The following is an 18,800-nucleotide window of genomic DNA, read 5'->3' on the forward strand; positions in this document are numbered from 1 at the left end:
CAAGATTTAACATTCCCTAATTCACCATACACACCCATATTTGTACTACAAGAATTAACATTCCTTAATTCACCATACACACCCATATTTGTACTATAAGATTTAACATTTAATAACATTTTGCAAAACTTCGGATGGATCCGTTCAATTCTTTTGACTTAGTGAATCCCCAAATTTTGCAGCCATAATTAAGAGTAGCTGTAACAAAAGCTTGTTGCAGCAATTCAAACAAATCAGTATTTAGAATGTTATAAGCGCGTGAATTTTCAGCCCATATATAAATACCTGCAAAAAATATCCATGTCTAGGCCAAAAAAGTATTTATCAAGTTTAACCCAAATAATATCATCATGGTATGTTTTAACAACAGAAATGCCCTTTTGTAAACACTGTTTTATAAAGACAATAATTCCACCGGTGCAGCGCTTTGATTTTTTGTGTTGAAATTTTCTTATCGTACCTGATTCATGCCTTCTTATCAGCAGCACGTGCTTCGCGAAGCTTTCGTAATAGTGCCTTTCGTCCTTAGGAAATTGCTCGTTAATGTAATATAGCGTTTTTTACAATGCTGGGCTTGCGCGTCTTTCGCGGTCTTTAAAGTAGGTAAATTTTGCCACTATATTCCGAAATCCTTGAACTCTTACACCAGAGTGATTAGAAGACCTTTCTCCAATGCGATACACTCGCTCAAATTTTAACGAATCGACCAAGTCTTGTGCCAATTTCATTTCTTTCGTGAAGAACGTACGTAAAATTACTTCCGTTCGCTCGGGTGTTTCATCAGCATCTTCCTCAATCCCAGAAAATACCAGATTGTTTCTCATTAAGACCACTAACCCGTTGAAGGTTCGAATCACGCCAGCGGCATTGGATTCTTTCATGTGATTCTACTTATTAATGGGGCACCTGGGGTTATTTTCCACCAATAGATTAAAGCTGGAAAGTCGTCACAAAGAAACTGTGGTCAAACGACACTGGATGGACAGACTGCCATCACAAAAGCTTACCTTTGAGTAATTTGTGCTCAGGTGAGCTAAAAATAAATACAAAGAATTTCTATTTAAGCTCTTTATATTATATTCGTGTGTCAATCTCTATACAGAGTTAGGACATACATATACATTAAAATTATATACTACAACTTAATGCAGGATATTCGTCCATAATCACAGAATACACACTGATTTACTTGAAGTAACCTCTTTTAAAATGATTGCACATTTCTAATTTAATTGTTTTTACTGGTTTCTTTCACTTGCAATGTGTTTTGCTCATAAGTAACACCAAGGTGTTCCATAATCATGGTGCCATTCTTGTTGTTATTAAATACCTACCAATGTACCATAATAATGTGATAAAGAAATTGATCAGCTAGTATATCTTTTAGATACAATTAACTGAAAATACAAATCGCTCCACTGAATATATACAGTCAATACTGGACTGTCCAGTCTTGGATCTATCAATTGTTTATTTTTGAGTTTTCACTCTCAAAATATCAAAACTAAGCACAAAAATGCTATAAAATGTCATCAGTGATTAAGATTACAAAAAGGGTAGGCTAGGCTGAGTCATAAACTTGCCTTTAACAAGCTAGTTAACAATATTTTTATACATAAAACATCCGATACATAGTAATTTTTGAGCACATGGACCTTAAATTTACTGTCACCATTTATTACATGTAATTCATGCCTCTGACCACACATGGACTCAAACATTTCATGAATAGATCACATGATCAAGCATCTATTTGCACTGATAACATGATCAAGCATCTATTCACACTGATCACATGATCAAGCATCTATTCACACTGATCACATGATCAAGCTTTTAAACATCAAGAAAGATTTTTTTCCAGAAATTATACAGTAACACTCCACTATCTTTTCAAGTCACGTGGATCTCTATCTCTAGGGTCACGATCTGCTGGACTTTCTTTAGGTGGTCCCATACAGTTTCCATCTGGATATTTTTCCTTAAAACGTTTAACAATTTCTGGATCAACGAGCCGAACCCCTTCTAATTGATTGCCAAGTGTAATCCTGTAATATCAAAAACACAGATTACTACCCTATAAGTTGGTGCTACCTAGTAATTCAAACTCGGGATCATGGTAGTAAGCCATTTTTTATCGACCAGAGCATAGATCAGCCAAGCAGTTCGAGGACAGGCTGTCAAGCAGCTTACCAGTACTAGTCCTTAACTTCTGCAAGGAACTGATAACTTCTGTACATTCAAGAACAGACATACAGTGGGTATGACCGTAGAAAGGATTTCACATCAATCAAAATGAAAGAGACCTGCATTGTCTGGGAATCAAACCCCTTGTCGCCCTATTCACAATGCAACATCTCTACCTATTGAACTAACTGGACGGTTTTACTAATTCAAATCGTTAAATGTAAACTATTAACCAATGAAATTGGTCTATTTTTAGTGAATCTTTGAGTCATAACTGGATTTTTTATGTCTTTACAGCACTTTCAAGATTATTTTTTTGTTTGGTTTAAATTCACACCAACACTATTAACATTAAGCTTATCTGACACTGCTGTTGCTTTATTTTAACATTTTGATTTTAAATTCTTTTTATATACAAATCCTTTTTATATACAATGAGCAGTTCACAATTAGCAATTTTCAACTAATGTACATTTACAATGTATGTATCATTGAAACTGATAAGCACAACTGTTTTATCTCTATTCATCTTTCATTTAACAGAAATAGTAAAAAATTAATGAGGCTCACCAGTTGGGTTGGACATTATGAGGTCTTCCAAACAGCTCTACCTTCCTAGTGCCTGGGGATAATCTTTCAATAATACCATATATCTCATCAGGCTTATGACTTGTTGCCCGCACCTGCAAATAATTCAAAATATATAATAAAATAAAAATAAACTATGCAACAAAGTATTCCTTGCATGTATATTCAAACAATGTGCTATACACTATCTCATAATATAGAAAATACCAGGAGAGAGGTTTTAAAAGAGCTTTATGCTTTCTACTCAATCCTGGATGAAATTTATGTATTGTAATTTTGTAGACCCAAGGTAAGTTCTGAAGCAGAAATACTGTTTAAATCAAAGAATTTCCCAAGAAAACTTGTCACTATATATCAGCTTTATTGGCACAGTTCTACAATATTAGTGGTGAAAAATGCCGTCACAAGGATCACAGCTAAACAATGATACAAAGATAAGCTGTCATAGACAGAATCTCTAGTTAACATCATAATTTAAAACAAACAAACAAAGGTTGTTCAGGAAGACAGCAAGCTCATCTGGTTAAATACAAAATGCATAAAAAATAATAAGAAAAATCAATAATAATATGAACTTAGTATGGTCAAGCTAGAAATGATTGAACAAATACAATAACTGAAAGCGTATTGGCTTACCTCAGCTACAATAACATCACAGTCAAGACCTTTGTTAACTCCTTTTGGATTCCCTTTCACTCCAACCTACAAACATTGATTTTTATCAACAATAACACAAAGTCATTAAATCAAACTGTGTTTATGAAACAGATATCAATGTCATATCCAATGTCATATGACATGTAAGCATTTGTTTTAATACTGTGCATACATCATGCATTACAGTAATAATGTACTTGATTGTAGACCCAAGGTAACTTCTGAATCATGTACATTCATCATTTACATAAGCTCTGTATAATGTGGACCAAGTAAAAGTTTTATATCACACAGGCAATATCATGTAGACAGTATAAAAAAGTTCAGTATCATGTAGACCAAACAATTTCTGTACCATGTAATCAAACTATAATAAGTTCTATATTATGTCTAATTCTGTACCATGTAGTTCAAACATATTTTTTGTTTTATGCAGACAGGTCAACACAAGATCTGTATTATGTAGACAGGTTAAGACAAGTTCTATATCATGTAGTTCAATATAGTTTCTTATCATGTAGACCAAATTTAAACAAATACATCACATGATTTCAGTACCATTTAGATTATCATAAATTTAAATGTAGACCCAACTTAACTTCCATAGTAAGTAGATAATCCAGCATAATATCAGTTACTTTTCATGACATTACCTATATATGACTGGAATATCACACAGATATTTACATAGAAAATTTCTGATTGTACTCACAAGACAGTGCTCTTTGCCATGATTTAACCAGTGACCAGTTCTTCCTGTACGTATAATTCTCTGTAACTGATTTGTCTTCACCCATATGATCTCATCTATTCTTTTATATCTACAAATGAGACGTGCCATGACAAACCAACATAGTGCGTTTGTGACCAGCATGGATCCAGAGGCACTTACAAACCCTATTACAAGTACAGAAACTGACAGCAAACAGCATGGATCCTGATTAGACTGTGCGATGCGCAAGCTGGTCTGGATCCATGCTGGTCGCAGACGCACTATGTTGGTTTTGTCATGGCGCGGCTCAAATAGTTCAATAATAATATTACATTTGTTAGGTTTCTTGTCACACCAACACTGTATAGGTTATGTATGGTTAATTGAAATAAAAATATGACTCCTATTCTAGTAAACAAAGAGAAATCTTCCAATTTTTTTTAACCTCATACAATTTGCATAATTATGCATCAATTATATCTCTTTTCTTACTTGTATAATTATGACACAAAGCAATTGTCAAAAGAATTGCTGAACAATTTAATTTATCAGTATCTTAAGTTTATCTGAACAAAACATTGTGTATTTGATATTGTTCCATATTCATAAGTAAGCAATTTTACTCTAAATATTTTTTCAGTCTGATAACTTTTTGCCCTATGGCTTTTAATATGATGTATAGCAATATGGAAAGTACTAGTATAGAAAAATAAAATATAACATACCCCCATAGTTCCAAGCACTCTCGCCCTAACTCCATAGCTCTACAAAATTTATAACAAATTAAAATGCTTTAAAGTGATATTATGCTCATATTTTCATTGTCAACTTGAGCTGAATTAACAATAATATACATGTATTACAAAAGAATGACTGTTTTAACAGTGATTGACCAACTGCTTATATTAAAAATTTTAGGATAAAATCTAAATCTGCCTAAAATATAAGACTGTTTCACACTTTTATGAAATTGAACGTTAGAGGTAACTCCTGATAGCTATTTATAGAACTTTCCTTGGGCCATGTGAGTTATTTATCATTCATGTGAAGTAAATTATAAAATTGAAAGAAATTATCGCAAAATGAAAACTTTTGCTTGTTCACTCACTATAGGATGGGCAGACTGCTATTTCTTTCACTGATTTTGTAACACAGCAATGTCTTCATATACTTCAAGTTTTAGGTGAAAAATTATTTGAAGGACATCACATATAAGAACAAGAGGGCCATGATGGCCCTGAGGTCGCTCACCTGTATATAGGCCCCCCAGCGCGGGGCCAGTTTAAACCCCAGGGCTTTTATTTGAACAAACTTGGAAGACACCCATTAGAAGATGTTTCATGATGTTAAGTTTTTACTACACACATATAATAACAAGAGGGCCATGATGGCCCTGAGGTCGCTCACCTGTATATAGGCCCCCCAACCCCCACCCCACCCCCCCCCACCCCAACGTTGCAGGGCCAATTTAACCAAGGGCTTTTATTTGCACAAACTTGGTAGACACCCATAAGAAGATGTTTCATGCCAAAAATCTAAGCTCAAGCTTTTTAAAGTTTTTACTATACACATATAGTTAAAAACAATGACACCCCTGGGGCCGGGCCAGTTTTGACCCCAGGTCTTTTATTTGAACAAACTTTGTAGACACTTACTAGAAGATGTTTCATGCTTAATATCTAAACTCTAGCTATTTGGGTTTTTTCAAAGAAGATTTTAAGTTTTTGCTATACACATATAAAGAAAATCAATGACCCCCGGGGCGGTGCCAATTTTGACCCCAGGTCTTTTATTTGAACAAACTTGGTAGACACCTATTAGAACATGTTTGATGCTAAATATCTTAGCCATAGCTCTTTGAGTTCTTTAAAAGAAGATTTTTTAAGTTTTTACTATATGCATATAGGGAAAATCAATGACCCCCCGGGGCGGGGCCAATTTTGACCCCAGGGCTTTTATTTGAACAAACTTGGTAGACACTTATTAGAACATGTTTCATGCTAAATATCTTAGCTCTAACTCTTTTGGTTCTTTAAAAGAAGATTTTTTAAGTTTTTACTATATGCATATAGGGAAAATCAATGACCCCCCGGGGCGGGGCCAATTTTGACCCCAGGGCTTTTATTTGAACAAACTTGGTAGACACCCATTAGAACATGTTTGATGCTCAATATCTTAGCCATAGCTCTTTGAGTTCTTTAAAAGAAATTTTTTTAAGTTTTTACTATATGCATATAGGGAAAATCAATGACCCCCGGGGCGGGGCCAATTTTAACCCCAGGGCTTTTATTTGAACAAACTTGGTAGACACCCATTAGAACATGTTTTATGCTAATATCTTAGCTCTAGCTCTTTGGGTTCTTTAAAAGAAGATTTTTTAAGTTTTTACTATATGCATATAGGGAAAATCAATGACCCCCCCCCCCAGGGCGGGGCCAATTTTGACCCCAGGGCTTTTATTTGAACAAACTTGGTAGACACTCACTAGAAGATGTTTCATGCCAAATATCTAAGCTCTAGCTCTTATGGTTTTTTAAAAGAAGATATTTAAAGTTTTTTCTTTCGGTTGCCATGGAAACCAGAGTTCAGCATGGAATTAAATTCTTTGAACAATTTTTAAAGGTGACCACCAAAGGAACATTCCTGTGAAGTTTGGATGAAATTGGCTTAGTGGTTTATGAGGAGATGTCATTTAAAGTAAAAGTTTACGGACGGACGACGGACAGACGGACGACGGACGGACGCCTGACGAAAAGCGATCACAAAAGCTCACCCTGTCACTTTGTGACAGGTGAGCTAAAAAATAATGATTTTCTCCCCCTTCCCCCCCCCCATAAGAAGATGTTTCATGCTAAACATCTAAGCTCTAGCTCATTGGGTTTTTTAAAAGAAGATTTTTAAGTTTTTACTGTACACATAGTTAAAAACAATGACACCCCTGGAGCGGGGCCAGTTTTGACCCTAGGGCTTTAATTTGAACAAACTTTGTAGACACTTACTAGAAGATGTGTCATGCTTAATATCTAAACTCTAGCTATTTGGGTTTTTTCAAAGAAGATTTTTAAGTTTTTGCTATACATATATAAGGAAAATCAATGACCCACGGGGCAGGGCCAATTTTGACCCCAGGGCTTTTATCTGAACAAACTTTGTAGACACTTACTAGAAGATGTTTCATGCTTAATATCTAAACTCTAGCTATTTGGGTTTTTTCAAAGAAGATTTTTGAAGTTTTTGCTATATACATATAAGGAAAATCAATGACCCCCTGGGGCTTTTATTTGGACAAACTTGGTAGACACCCATTAGAACATGTTTCATGCTATATATCTTAGCTCTAGCTCTTTGGGTTCTTTAAAAGAAGATTTTTTAAGATTTTACTATATGCATATAGGGAAAATCAATGACCCCTGGGGCGGGGCCAATTTTGACCCCAGGGCTTTTATTTGAACAAACTTGGTAGACACTCATTAGAAGATGTTTCATGCTAAAAATCTTAGCTCTAGCTCTTTGGGTTCTTTAAAAGAAGATTTTTTAAGTTTTTACTAATGCATATAGGGAAAATAATTGACCCCATGGGGCGGGGCCAATTTTGACCCCAGAGCTTTTATTTGAACAAACTTGGTAGACACCCATTAGAACATGTTTTATGCTAAATATCTTAGCTCTAGCTCTTTGGGTTCTTTAAAAGAAGATTTTTTAAGTTTTTACTATATGCATATAGGGAAAATCAATGACCCCTGGGGCAGGGCCAATTTTGACTCCAGGGCTTTTATTTTAACAAACTTGGTAGACACCAGTGACCCTTTAGAACATGATTCTTTTTAACACAGTTGCTTAGTATTTATCAAGGAAATTTTATCAACAGTATTTTCATATGGCGGCTTTCCAGCTTTATTGATTATTTATTATTGAGATTGAGACATTCTGCCAGCGAGCTTCCTCACATGAAAAAGTCCTATGTCTAGGTCCACATCAGAGGGTTGCCTAGATGAAAGATAGATAAGATATAGTCCCTGGAGGGAATAGAACCCACGAGTGGTGAAGGTCAAGCGCTTTGAAGTTAACAATCTTTACCACTTGGCCACAGATTGCCCTCCCCCAACCCCACAATCAATGTATAGTATCTCATACCTGCCAGTGACCCACAGGAAGATATATCCATCATCTTGCATTAATGGTACAGGCATCTTCCTCATCTCGTCATCCTGCATGGTACCATACGGTAACTCCATGTGAATATCCCATGGTGGATCAGCCATGATTACAGCACATTTACCCAACACCTGCATGTCCAGGTACCTAATATCACACTGTATCCACTGAAATTGTTCAATTCAGCCACTTTATTGTAACAGTTATACAAATAATGATTGCACTCATAGCTTTATCAATAATTTAATTAAGGCTACATATGAAGAAGAATGGACATGCTTTAACATTAACAAACATGATTAAATCCATAGCTCTTGCTTAACAAATGTTTGCTTTTAGAAAAGAATGTTACTTAAAATAAAATTCTCCTAGTAAGAAGTAGACACTTAGTAATATCAGTGTTAGTTTCCATGTAATTACTATGTGTATATTTATTTGTATATATAAGCGGATGCTTTCTATAAATTTTGCACTACATTGTCAATCTTTATTTTCATATTTTATCATTCAGATTCAAACTTAAAACTTTGTATAATACTACATATGGTGACAAAATTTTAACTTCTTTCCTCAGAATTTCTATCACAGTCTGCTTTTCTACTGTAATATGTCTGCTATTAGACCCAAAAGGTACAAAATCCAGCAACACTTGCTATATATTTATGTGATGGCAAAATAAAACAATCTGCTATTCAAATGAATTTACATGTAAAATATATACATACCTGTGTTGGAAATATATAGATACATGTGGTAGAAAAGTTTAAGTGTACATATGTACATACCTGTGGTGGAAACATGTTCACTTGCTCATTGGAATCTGAAGACATTGCCAGGGCCATGTTTGCTTCTTTCCTTAAATTTTGTGACTTCTGAGAATCTTCAGGAAAATCTACTTTGTAATGTACATACTGAAAAAAACAATAATCCACTATCTACAAAGCAACTAACATCCCTTAAATATTGAAATATTGTCACAAGTAAATCAAGTTTTATTAACCTGAATTGTTTAGTGTTTAATTTATCATAATTTTTTAACACTTCGGAGATAAAGAATGTTCAACAGTTTCGTCCATTTGGAGAAAGGCCTATATCAGTTTCTACTTTATGCAAAGAAAGATGATTGATCTATGACACACAGACAGTTCTATAATGTAGATATGTCATTCTCATAATAATCTTTTCATTCTGTTCTTTTCAATTTTTGAATTCAGTAAGAAAATCTCACCTTACACGTATCCATATGAAAGCATGTGTTCAAAAATGAACAATCACCCAGAGATTCTGAAAGCAAAATGAAATTAACATGGGTATTTAGACTGAGGGACAGTACAATGTTGGACCTAGAGGTACATTGTCCAATATGAATAGGTTTTCTTTTTTTCCAACACTTTGAGTTTAAACAGACTCATTTAACAATCTAAAATGACAAATCAAGGCGCAGTAAGTTATAATTATTGGAAGAGGAAGCACTTATCATATTAAAAGCAACACAGAAAGTGTACCTGTGCATACTAATTATAAGATATTACCCAGATAATTTTTAAAGACCATTTAGAATACAATGACATTCACTTTCATGTACTGTAATCATTTCCTGAATAGTTACAGCTAAAAATGTGTCTATAGGTCACTTAATGCCCAACATTCCACTCTTTTGTCCGTCTATGAATAATGGCTTGACGGATAACCAAATGGACAAAGGCAAATCAACATGCCCTCCTGTGGGGCAAAAATAAGTCAATCTTATTAGAATGAATATAAAACAATTAAAAAAAAAGAAATAAAAATACCATCTGTATGCTTATGAATAATTTTCCTGAAATGAAGTTTTGTACAAGGTTGTGAAGCCTGATTAAGTTTTAGACATTCTTCCTTTGTCCCAAACTGACAGAATTCCTGTAACTGTGCACCTGGAAAATAATAGAAGACTCCTAATTGGTTGAACAGTGCATACAATTTATGTGACAGTAAAATGCTGGCAAATAGTTTGGTCAACTACTGCTCAACGTCACAGTTTTAAAAGACCATTTGTAAACACAAATAAATTTTACAATTTTCTGTTGGATTATCTTTACAAGTAAAGTTTAACATGACTGTATGTCAAAATGATTCATTAGTTGCAGAGCATGACTTCCATCAGTCTTGTCCTTCAATAACTTATCATTGATACATTTACCATTACTCTATTATTTTTTTTGATTATTGCTTTGAAATCAGAACTGTCCATGGAGAGACTGATATCTACAGAAACAATAGTAAAACTGAGCTTCCACTTGTATAATATATGGTCAGATTGTGTTAACATGCCAGCTAGCCTCGCTCTTTACTAGTAACAGAGGTAAGTTATTGTTGCTTCAAGGAAAATGATTCCTTTCTGTCAAATAATTGCCAATAATCTATTATAATTTTAGTTTGATTCTAGAAAGGTAAAAAACTCTGTTAGATGAATAACATAACAAGCTAGCATACAAAATAAGGACTATACAGCTTAACTGCCCGACCTAGGTGTCTAACATACTTAAAATAACTTAATTGGGACTCTTTTTATTGAATTAGATTTAGTAATTGGCCAAATAACATTTAACGTGTCATATCATTACAGCCAACAAAATATCTTTTTTTTTTGTCAATTTCTAGATTAACAAAAATAAACAACAACAATAAACTACTTTAACGTCAAGCAAAATATAAATAACCCCACCTCCTTGTGATTTAAACCTCTCCATCAGACTTTTCTCTTTAGTTGTTGGGGCACTCAATATCTGCATTATCTCTTCTGTCATCTTCTTACTCTCTCTTTCTTTAGCTGTCTGCACTGATAATAAACTCTGAAATATATTTTCACTTTAATCATTTGAAAATCTTATTCTGTTTTGGTTTTTATGGACAGTCACAGTTAACAAGTAATTTTATATAATTTTAATTAAAAAAAAATTGAAAGAAAATCTTCATGAAAACTTTTGATTACATTGTAGACAGTTAAAAATTGTGAATTCACAAATATTAGCGAAAACAAAAAATATAGCAAGTATTTCCCAATCTACTGTGTATCATTTCCATCGTCTTGTGAAAGACAATGGAATAACACCCCAAGATGATTTCAGAAAAATAATTCAGAAGAAATATATACCTCCACACTAAAGCTAGAATCTTGTTTTGATGTTTGTTTACTTTGTTTGGCAGTTGGTTGACTGGCCTCATCCTCAGCATTTCTGTAACAACATACATTAGTACATTTATAATTTAACAAAGTAATTTATTTACACACAATATATGTATAATTATAATAAGTAACATATGAATACCTCAAACACGCTATGCTCTTCAGATACGACTTTCAAAAAAGATTTTTTTTATTTTCAGAAAAAAGGAGATGGTGGTTCTACAAATGTCAAATGTCAGACTTGCTTCAATTATAGAAAAAATATCTATAACAGTAATCATATAATATAGGCTTTGAAAAAGCAATATACACAACTTTAAGGCCCATTATGCCTCAGAAATGACATCATTTTTTTTTTTTTTTTTTTTTTTTTTTTCTGGAGGGGGTGGGGGGGGGGGGTATCAGTATATTGTTTACACAATTGTATTGTTTAGGGGGTACTGTCCTAGGATGATAATTTGGTCTTAACGGTACATGGGAAAGTCCAAAAACGGGGTTTTCTTGATTATTATCCAATATTGTAAAAGTAAACGCTTACATATACTATATAGCATTATTCTTACAGTATATTGGTGTATTACCGTTATGGCTCTGCCGGTAGATCGAAATTATTGTAACTTTTAGTGTTTTGTACTCATAGGTTCGAACCCCACGTAGTGCTATTTCATAACCACAGTTTTTTCTTCTTGCTCTGTTTTTTTTAATCATTATTATCTATTTATTTTTCGTTTTCCTTTATATTTTCTTCTTATAATATATATTCTATAGTATATATATTTTTTATTTCTATTCTATTTTGTTTTTGTATTTTTTGATCGCAGTGTAATAAAATATTCGATCTCATATTCATGTATGTATATGAAAAAACCGTTCAAACTTGTTTTCTGAATAATTGACTGTTCTGAGGTAAAATAACAAGAGCTGTCCGTAAGACAGCGCGCTCGACTTTTTTATTGCTTGCCAATAAAAAAAGTTTTTGCAGTAAAAGGCAATACAAGAATCTCTGTATTTTTAAAGTGAACTAGTTGTTTGATACCCTTGAATATTACAGCAATGTTTATATGACATAATTTATGGTAAAGTGAACAAGTGGATAGCCTATCCACTTGTTCACTTTACCATAAATTATGTCATATAAACATTGCTGTAATATTCAAGGGTATGAATTTTTTTAGATTTTTTAAGTTTTTTAGTGCTTGCCTATAATACAAAACATTGACAGTTAAGGGCCATAATTCAAATAAAATCTTTGACAGAATTACCTTCTCCTGGACATGTTTGGGAATCATGATTGTAAACAAGTATTCCAACTTTCAAATTAATATCTCAAACAGTTCAGTCAAAAAGTGGACTGGTACTAAAAACTTAACCAAGATTCTAAGTCGATAAAAGGCCTTAATTTTTAAAACAAATCCTTGACAGAGTTACCTTCTCTTGCGTACAGATGGGGGTAATGATGTGAAATAGCATTAAAAGTTTCAAAGCAATATCTCAAAGGGTTAAGGCAATAAGTGGATTTTACCCATATTCAATGTATTTTCTAAGTCAAAAAGGGGCATAATTCTGTCAAAAACCTTGACAGAGTTATGTCCTCTTGTCTGTTGATGAAGGTCGTGATGGTAAACAAGTATGGTCAGTTTCAAAGCAATACCTCCAATGGTTTTGAAATAAAGTGAGGTGGTACAAAAAACTTAACCAAGCTCAATACACTTTCTAAGTCAAAAAAGGGCCATAATTCTGTCAAAAACCTTGACAGAGTTATGTACTCTTGTCTGTAGATGGAGGTTATGATGGTGAACAAGTATGGTAAGTTTCAAAGCCATACTTGTAATACTTCTGAAATAAAGTGGGGTGGTACGAAAAACTTAACCAAGGTGTGACGCCAACGCCGACGCCGGGGCGAGTAGGATAGCTCCCCTTTTCATAGAAAAGTCGAGCTAAAAATGTAGTCGAACTGCCTGTACGGGTAAAACATTACTGACACGGTTGCTCTACCTACTGCGCTAACAAGACATATGATAACATGTAGTTTTATTTTCATTTTTATAGGTTGTGGCATTGATCTGCCTAACCTATTTTTCGCATTGTTATTGGTCTTTGTTATGTAAACAAAGGCTCAAGTTATCATCCTAGGACAGTATATTGTTTACAGTGTCAAAAATTATTTTCCATAAACTTGAACTATCTTTTGCTGATTTTACTCTGTCAGCAATTGGTATAATTATAGTGAATTAGAATTTTGTATCGAAATCAAAATACTACTTTGTTTACATTTTGCTACCTTTATGACACATTACTGAACTTTCATTGCTACTTCCTTCAGTAAATAAACACGTACGATACTGTAAATTTATTTTTGAAACATCATTAAACGCATGTCTGACATTTCTAAAGAATTAAAAAATATGGATTTCTGAGGTATAATGTGCCTTTAAGTTCCTACTTAGAAATTAAGTTGCATTGGCAGTTAAGTAGAGCATGCATCAGTACAAAGCAAAGGTGGACGTAAATAAACACACTGAAACTCACTCATCTCTCTTTCTTTTAGCTCCTGTCTGGTCTGCAACTGCCGACAGCTTTAAAATAAACATTATCTCCAAATTTAAAAGCATGTATATGACACAGTCTGACAGGTGGTAAAATATATAATCAACAAATTTTTACAAAATTAAAAGCAAGAAGATAATAACTGTCAGTATAACTGTTGAGAAATGTTCTCCCTATGTTTTGCAAACCTATAGTTGTTTTTAATGTGATATATAGGGAGAGATGGAGCAGTTCAATATTCACTGTGGGCCCGTCAAAGGACTTTTAGCATTTCTTTATGTACATGAAACAATTCTTTATTAAGTAACTTATTTCATCAAGGGACTTTTAGCATTTCTTTATGTACATGTAACAATTCTTTATTAAGTAACTTGTTAAAGTTACATTAAATAAATTTCATAAAAAAAAGAAATAGCGACATTTCATTAATAAATTGGGTTTCATATCGACTCCAGATCTTATTTTGATGTCCAGGCAACCAAAATGAGTTTAATGAGCATACAAATGTGCAACCTCATTGTGGCGAATTCGGAGTACAATTTCTGTTTGCATGAGAAACTCCGCCTTCAGATCATCCGTACATCAATATTAAATCAACAAACATGACTATAAGTAGCAGTCCTAATTTAACGGTATATTTCCGCATTGTAACGGATATTTTCATACAAATTTAATTTCTTTTATGAGATGATTATTTTTTCTGAACCACAGGCTTAGTGCACCGTGAAGCTTAAACGGTAAAAGTGTGTTTGCACAAGAAAATCTTATATTTGCTGTGTTCCGGATAGCAACTATAACTCCGTGACGTAGCGCATACACGAGCTGATTATAGTCTTCATTTGCATGTTAAAATTCGTATACGAACTTTAGTGTTACCGTGGGGTTTTCCATTTAAAATCCTAATTTATGAACAATATTTGATGAGATTTACAACGATACTGTTAAAAAGGTTAATGAAACTGTAGAATGCTTGGTTTTTAGGCCGACGGCAAAAATATTTTAACATATTTATTTAATGTAACTTTAATGTAACTTTAAAGATGTTTGGTTGGTTAAAACTGAACTTATCACTAAGAGATCAAGATTACTTTAAGTACCAGAATGCTTCTGTTCTCTAAAAAAAACTACAACTTAAGACTTAGCTGAACAACTTTATTACCTGAAACAAATCATCATTCATTTAGACAAGTTATTAAAAGCTGGCAACTTTAACCACTTTAACAAGGCAACTCATATGTAAGTATTATATATTATTTGACTTACCAGTACTTATTTCAAAAAGGGAGTATTGGTTTGTAAAATTAAAAGAATATTTATTTTTAATTGTCATCTTAACTAATCAAATTACCTTAGACAAATCCACTGACTGAACAGTAAGATGGCCTTTTCTTGATGCTATGCTTTCATCTTTTACAACCCTGTCAATAGATATAAATCACAGTCCTTAAATATATATAACAGTTCTAGTCTGACAGGCTCAAAAGTTAAATAACCTATGATGTATTACGTATCTTCCAAAAGTTTTAAAGTTGAAAACATCAAAAACCTTTGTTTTACAAACTGATAGTGATTAATATATCTCTACCATCAAACATTTAAATTTTTTTGTAAATTAATATTAACAACATTATATAAATAAAACTTACACAATCATTTGCTGAGCAGCAAATTTCTGAAGGAGATTCTCAACTAAATCTATATTGGCACTTCTGCCAAGAGCTTTTGATGTCATTTCACAAACATAATCTGAAGTACATGGTGTATCAACACCAAGATCACACAGTACAATCAACAATTGTTTCTCAACTTCTGGGTCATGTTTGATAGGCACAGGCTTCACAACAGATGCTGGTAGCTTCTTAGGTGATTGACCAGAACTCAGATTCTTGGGTGCTTCTGCTTTAGCTGAAAAAAAGGTCTGACATCTAAATATCTTATTTTGTGTCTGGGGAAAATACAGATACTTGGAGTTGAGACCTAAAGCCCCTTCCCCACATACACCTTTTTAATATTTTTTACATTTTTTATATTCTTCTTTCATCCTCTTTTAAATTTTCTTGTTATTTAGATGTGCAGGCATGTCAATATCCCCACAAAAGGGGTTTAACATTAATAAAAGATTAGATGGATAGTATTGGATAGATAGATCACAGACTTAAAATTTGAGATAAATTGAGCAATTAAACAGACATGTCCACAGTAGAATGAATATCTATGTTTTTTCCATTAATGTCAAACCCCACATGGGGATGTAGACAAGTTTGTGTGTTAAAATTGCATGAAATTTCAAAAAGGTTGATTAGAAAAGGATAAAAGAAGAATATTAAAAATGTTTAAAACTGCGGGGCTGGAAAACTGGGTAGTCTAAATATTTCGACTACAAGACCGGACCGATTTTATAATCTGATATTTCATAGATGTCTGTCTTTATTGCCAAGGGCGACCATCGTTATATAATAAAAAGCCCTAAAAGTGCACAATTTGTTGGGCTAGAAAACTAGGGTGAGACATGTTCAATGCAAGCAATGACAGCACTGAACTGATCAGTGGCAGGGAGTCAGGCAACTGCAGAGGTTAGATAGTTCTAGTGGTATACAGTTCTAGGAAGGAAGGAAAGAAGGAGAATTTATAATAGTCTGAAGTTGCTGTGAATAACATATAACACAGGGGATGGCCTCGGAGTGATGTTTGTGATCTATGGGGATATCAACCAGACCATGGTGAATCTTGTAGAAAATGGATAACCTAGTATCTATATGTCAGTTCCAGTTTTTGACTTAAGTTAAAGAAGTACTGCAAGTCTGTGATGCAGCCGCTACAGCTAGGTTTGACCATAATTTAGCTTGTTCCATCGGGCTGCTGTTCTTTGAACATTTTCAATTTGATCTATTGTATTTTGGTGTGGGGGAGAACATACTTCGGAACTATATTCAAGCTGGAATCTGACTAGTCCAATAGATTAGACGTTACAGGCTTGTTATTGTTTTATGTTGGTCAAGCCTGACGTCTAATAGTTATTGCTCATAAACACGTAGCATTTTGAAAAAATAAAAAAATGTCTGTTGACTTGCCTTTCAAGCTTTATTCAAAAGCTTATCTTCTGTTCTTTCAATTGCATGGTCTATCATTAACAAACACTTTCAAACAATGTACTTATCAATTAAAAATAAAATATAAATATCAGTCTATTTCGCTCATCGGCCATACTGGTTAAGTAAAGCGTATTACAGATTGATTCCAATTTTTTGAACGGAAAAATATATTCGAAAACACTGACGGTGCATGGGCAATTATTTCGTTGAAAAAATATTCCGTTAGAAACTTCTGGACTCATTTAAACGCTTGCATTTGAATTAGCCAATCAGATTTCGCGCACTTTATGGCGGCCATTTGTATATCGGCTGTACAAGGAATTTAATTTAATGAGAGGATTTAATAATGACTTTTCGGATGTGACAGTTCAATTATTTTGTTAAAAGGTATTCATTTTTTAGTTTTGTTCATAACTAAGTCAAAATTAATGTAAATACTTGCTGTTTTAATTGTTTAAATTCATTAGATCTAAATCGATGTCTAATGGCAATTTTTTTGCTACACGATTTTGCAAAGATCTGTTAAGACCTAACGTAACATGGAAAATGAAAAATGTAAAATATCAGATTAATGAATGATAAATATGAAATAGGTTACGTATAGGTCTTATAATTAGGACTAGAATCTGACTGATGTCTGGTTAGCAATGGACTTCATGGACTAGGATGTATTCATGTAACCTTTATCAGTCAGTGTTATGTTCTTATGTCATAAGAACATAACACTGACTGATAAAAGTTATGAATAGGCCTATATAATTTGAGATTCTAAACCAAAACGAAAGTATCTCACAATCTCAAGACATAAAATCATATTAACTTTTATTAAGTAAAGCAAAAACTATATGTTTCATAATGACATACATTCAGTTCCACTTGATGACGGTTTTGAAGACGGGACACTCGGGGAAGTTGTCGATTTCGATATCTCAGCGACAAGACCTTCTCGTTCCTTTTTCCTGGCGGCTAATTTAGCTCTAAAGCTGCTCTGTTTCGATTTTAATGCTTGTATCTCATTCCATGCATCCGTCATCTTGAGTTTCTATTCTTAATATCACCTGATTCTGCCAAAAAAGATTAATTTACAAACCGACAAATTTCACATCATGGGCGCCGCCATTATTGTCAGCTAATATTTCAACGAATAACACCATCGTTATCGTCATCATTGTATTAATTCACGGACCCGGAGTTATCTTATTTAAGCAAAGGTGCATTGACCTAAAATATGTTTTATCTTGTAATTCATGCAATATAATATCCATATATTACCGGTAACAAGTATAAAAAAATCAGATTTTATTTTATTATAGACAATATTTGACCACAGATCTATATACATCCAGTCTATTAAACTCCATGGTTTGACAAGCAGACCATTATTGATCACTTGTACGATTAACAAGCAGGTATTTATATCATTTGTGCAGTTTTGTCTGTTGACAATCATGAAATTTATGTCTCTTATGTGATTGTCAAGCAGGTAATTCATATCATTTGTGTATCTGGCAAACAGGCCACTGATATCACCTGAGTGATTGACAAGTAGATAATTTACATCACTTGTGTGATTGACAAGCATGTCATTTATATCACTTGTGTCACTGACAAACACAGGATTTAAGTCACTTATGTGATTGACAATCATACCATTTATATCACATGTGACAATCATACCATTTATATCACATGTGAC

At 33.4% G+C, this 18,800-nt stretch overlaps 1 protein-coding gene across 1 annotated transcript; it reads right to left on the reverse strand.

Annotated features, from left to right (window-relative positions):
• Positions 1–1,573: 1,573 nt before the first annotated feature.
• LOC132751102 (N6-adenosine-methyltransferase catalytic subunit-like) lies at positions 1,574–18,248 on the reverse strand. The gene is made up of 15 exons (XM_060741215.1): positions 17,969–18,248; positions 15,659–15,917; positions 15,361–15,430; positions 13,995–14,041; positions 11,433–11,514; positions 11,004–11,130; positions 10,093–10,212; positions 9,528–9,583; positions 9,085–9,210; positions 8,279–8,466; positions 4,870–4,908; positions 4,145–4,253; positions 3,412–3,477; positions 2,758–2,870; positions 1,574–2,048 (listed from the first exon to the last, which is right to left on the reverse strand). The coding sequence occupies exons 1-15, from the start codon at positions 18,135–18,137 to the stop codon at positions 1,886–1,888; spliced, it is 1,734 nt and encodes a 577-aa protein (XP_060597198.1). The 5' UTR covers positions 18,138–18,248; the 3' UTR covers positions 1,574–1,885.
• Between the last annotated feature and the right edge of the window lie 552 nt (positions 18,249–18,800).

The sequence above is a fragment of the Ruditapes philippinarum genome, unplaced genomic scaffold, assembly GCF_026571515.1.
Source record: "Ruditapes philippinarum isolate M1 unplaced genomic scaffold, ASM2657151v2 ctg4575_1_1_1_1, whole genome shotgun sequence".
Classification (NCBI taxonomy): domain Eukaryota; kingdom Metazoa; phylum Mollusca; class Bivalvia; order Venerida; family Veneridae; genus Ruditapes; species Ruditapes philippinarum.

Excerpts from the sequence above, each read along its gene's own strand:
- LOC132751102 (XM_060741215.1), bottom strand. The coding sequence starts at position 18,137 with ATGACGGATGCATGGAATGAGATACAAGCATTAAAATCGAAACAGAGC. Across the intron at positions 9,211-9,527 it reads TTCATATGGATACGTGTAAG|TATGTACATTACAAAGTAGA; the intron begins GTGAGATTTTCT and ends TGTTTTTTTCAG. Across the intron at positions 4,254-4,869 it reads GAGTGCTTGGAACTATGGGG|ATATAAAAGAATAGATGAGA; the intron begins GTATGTTATATT and ends TCTCATTTGTAG.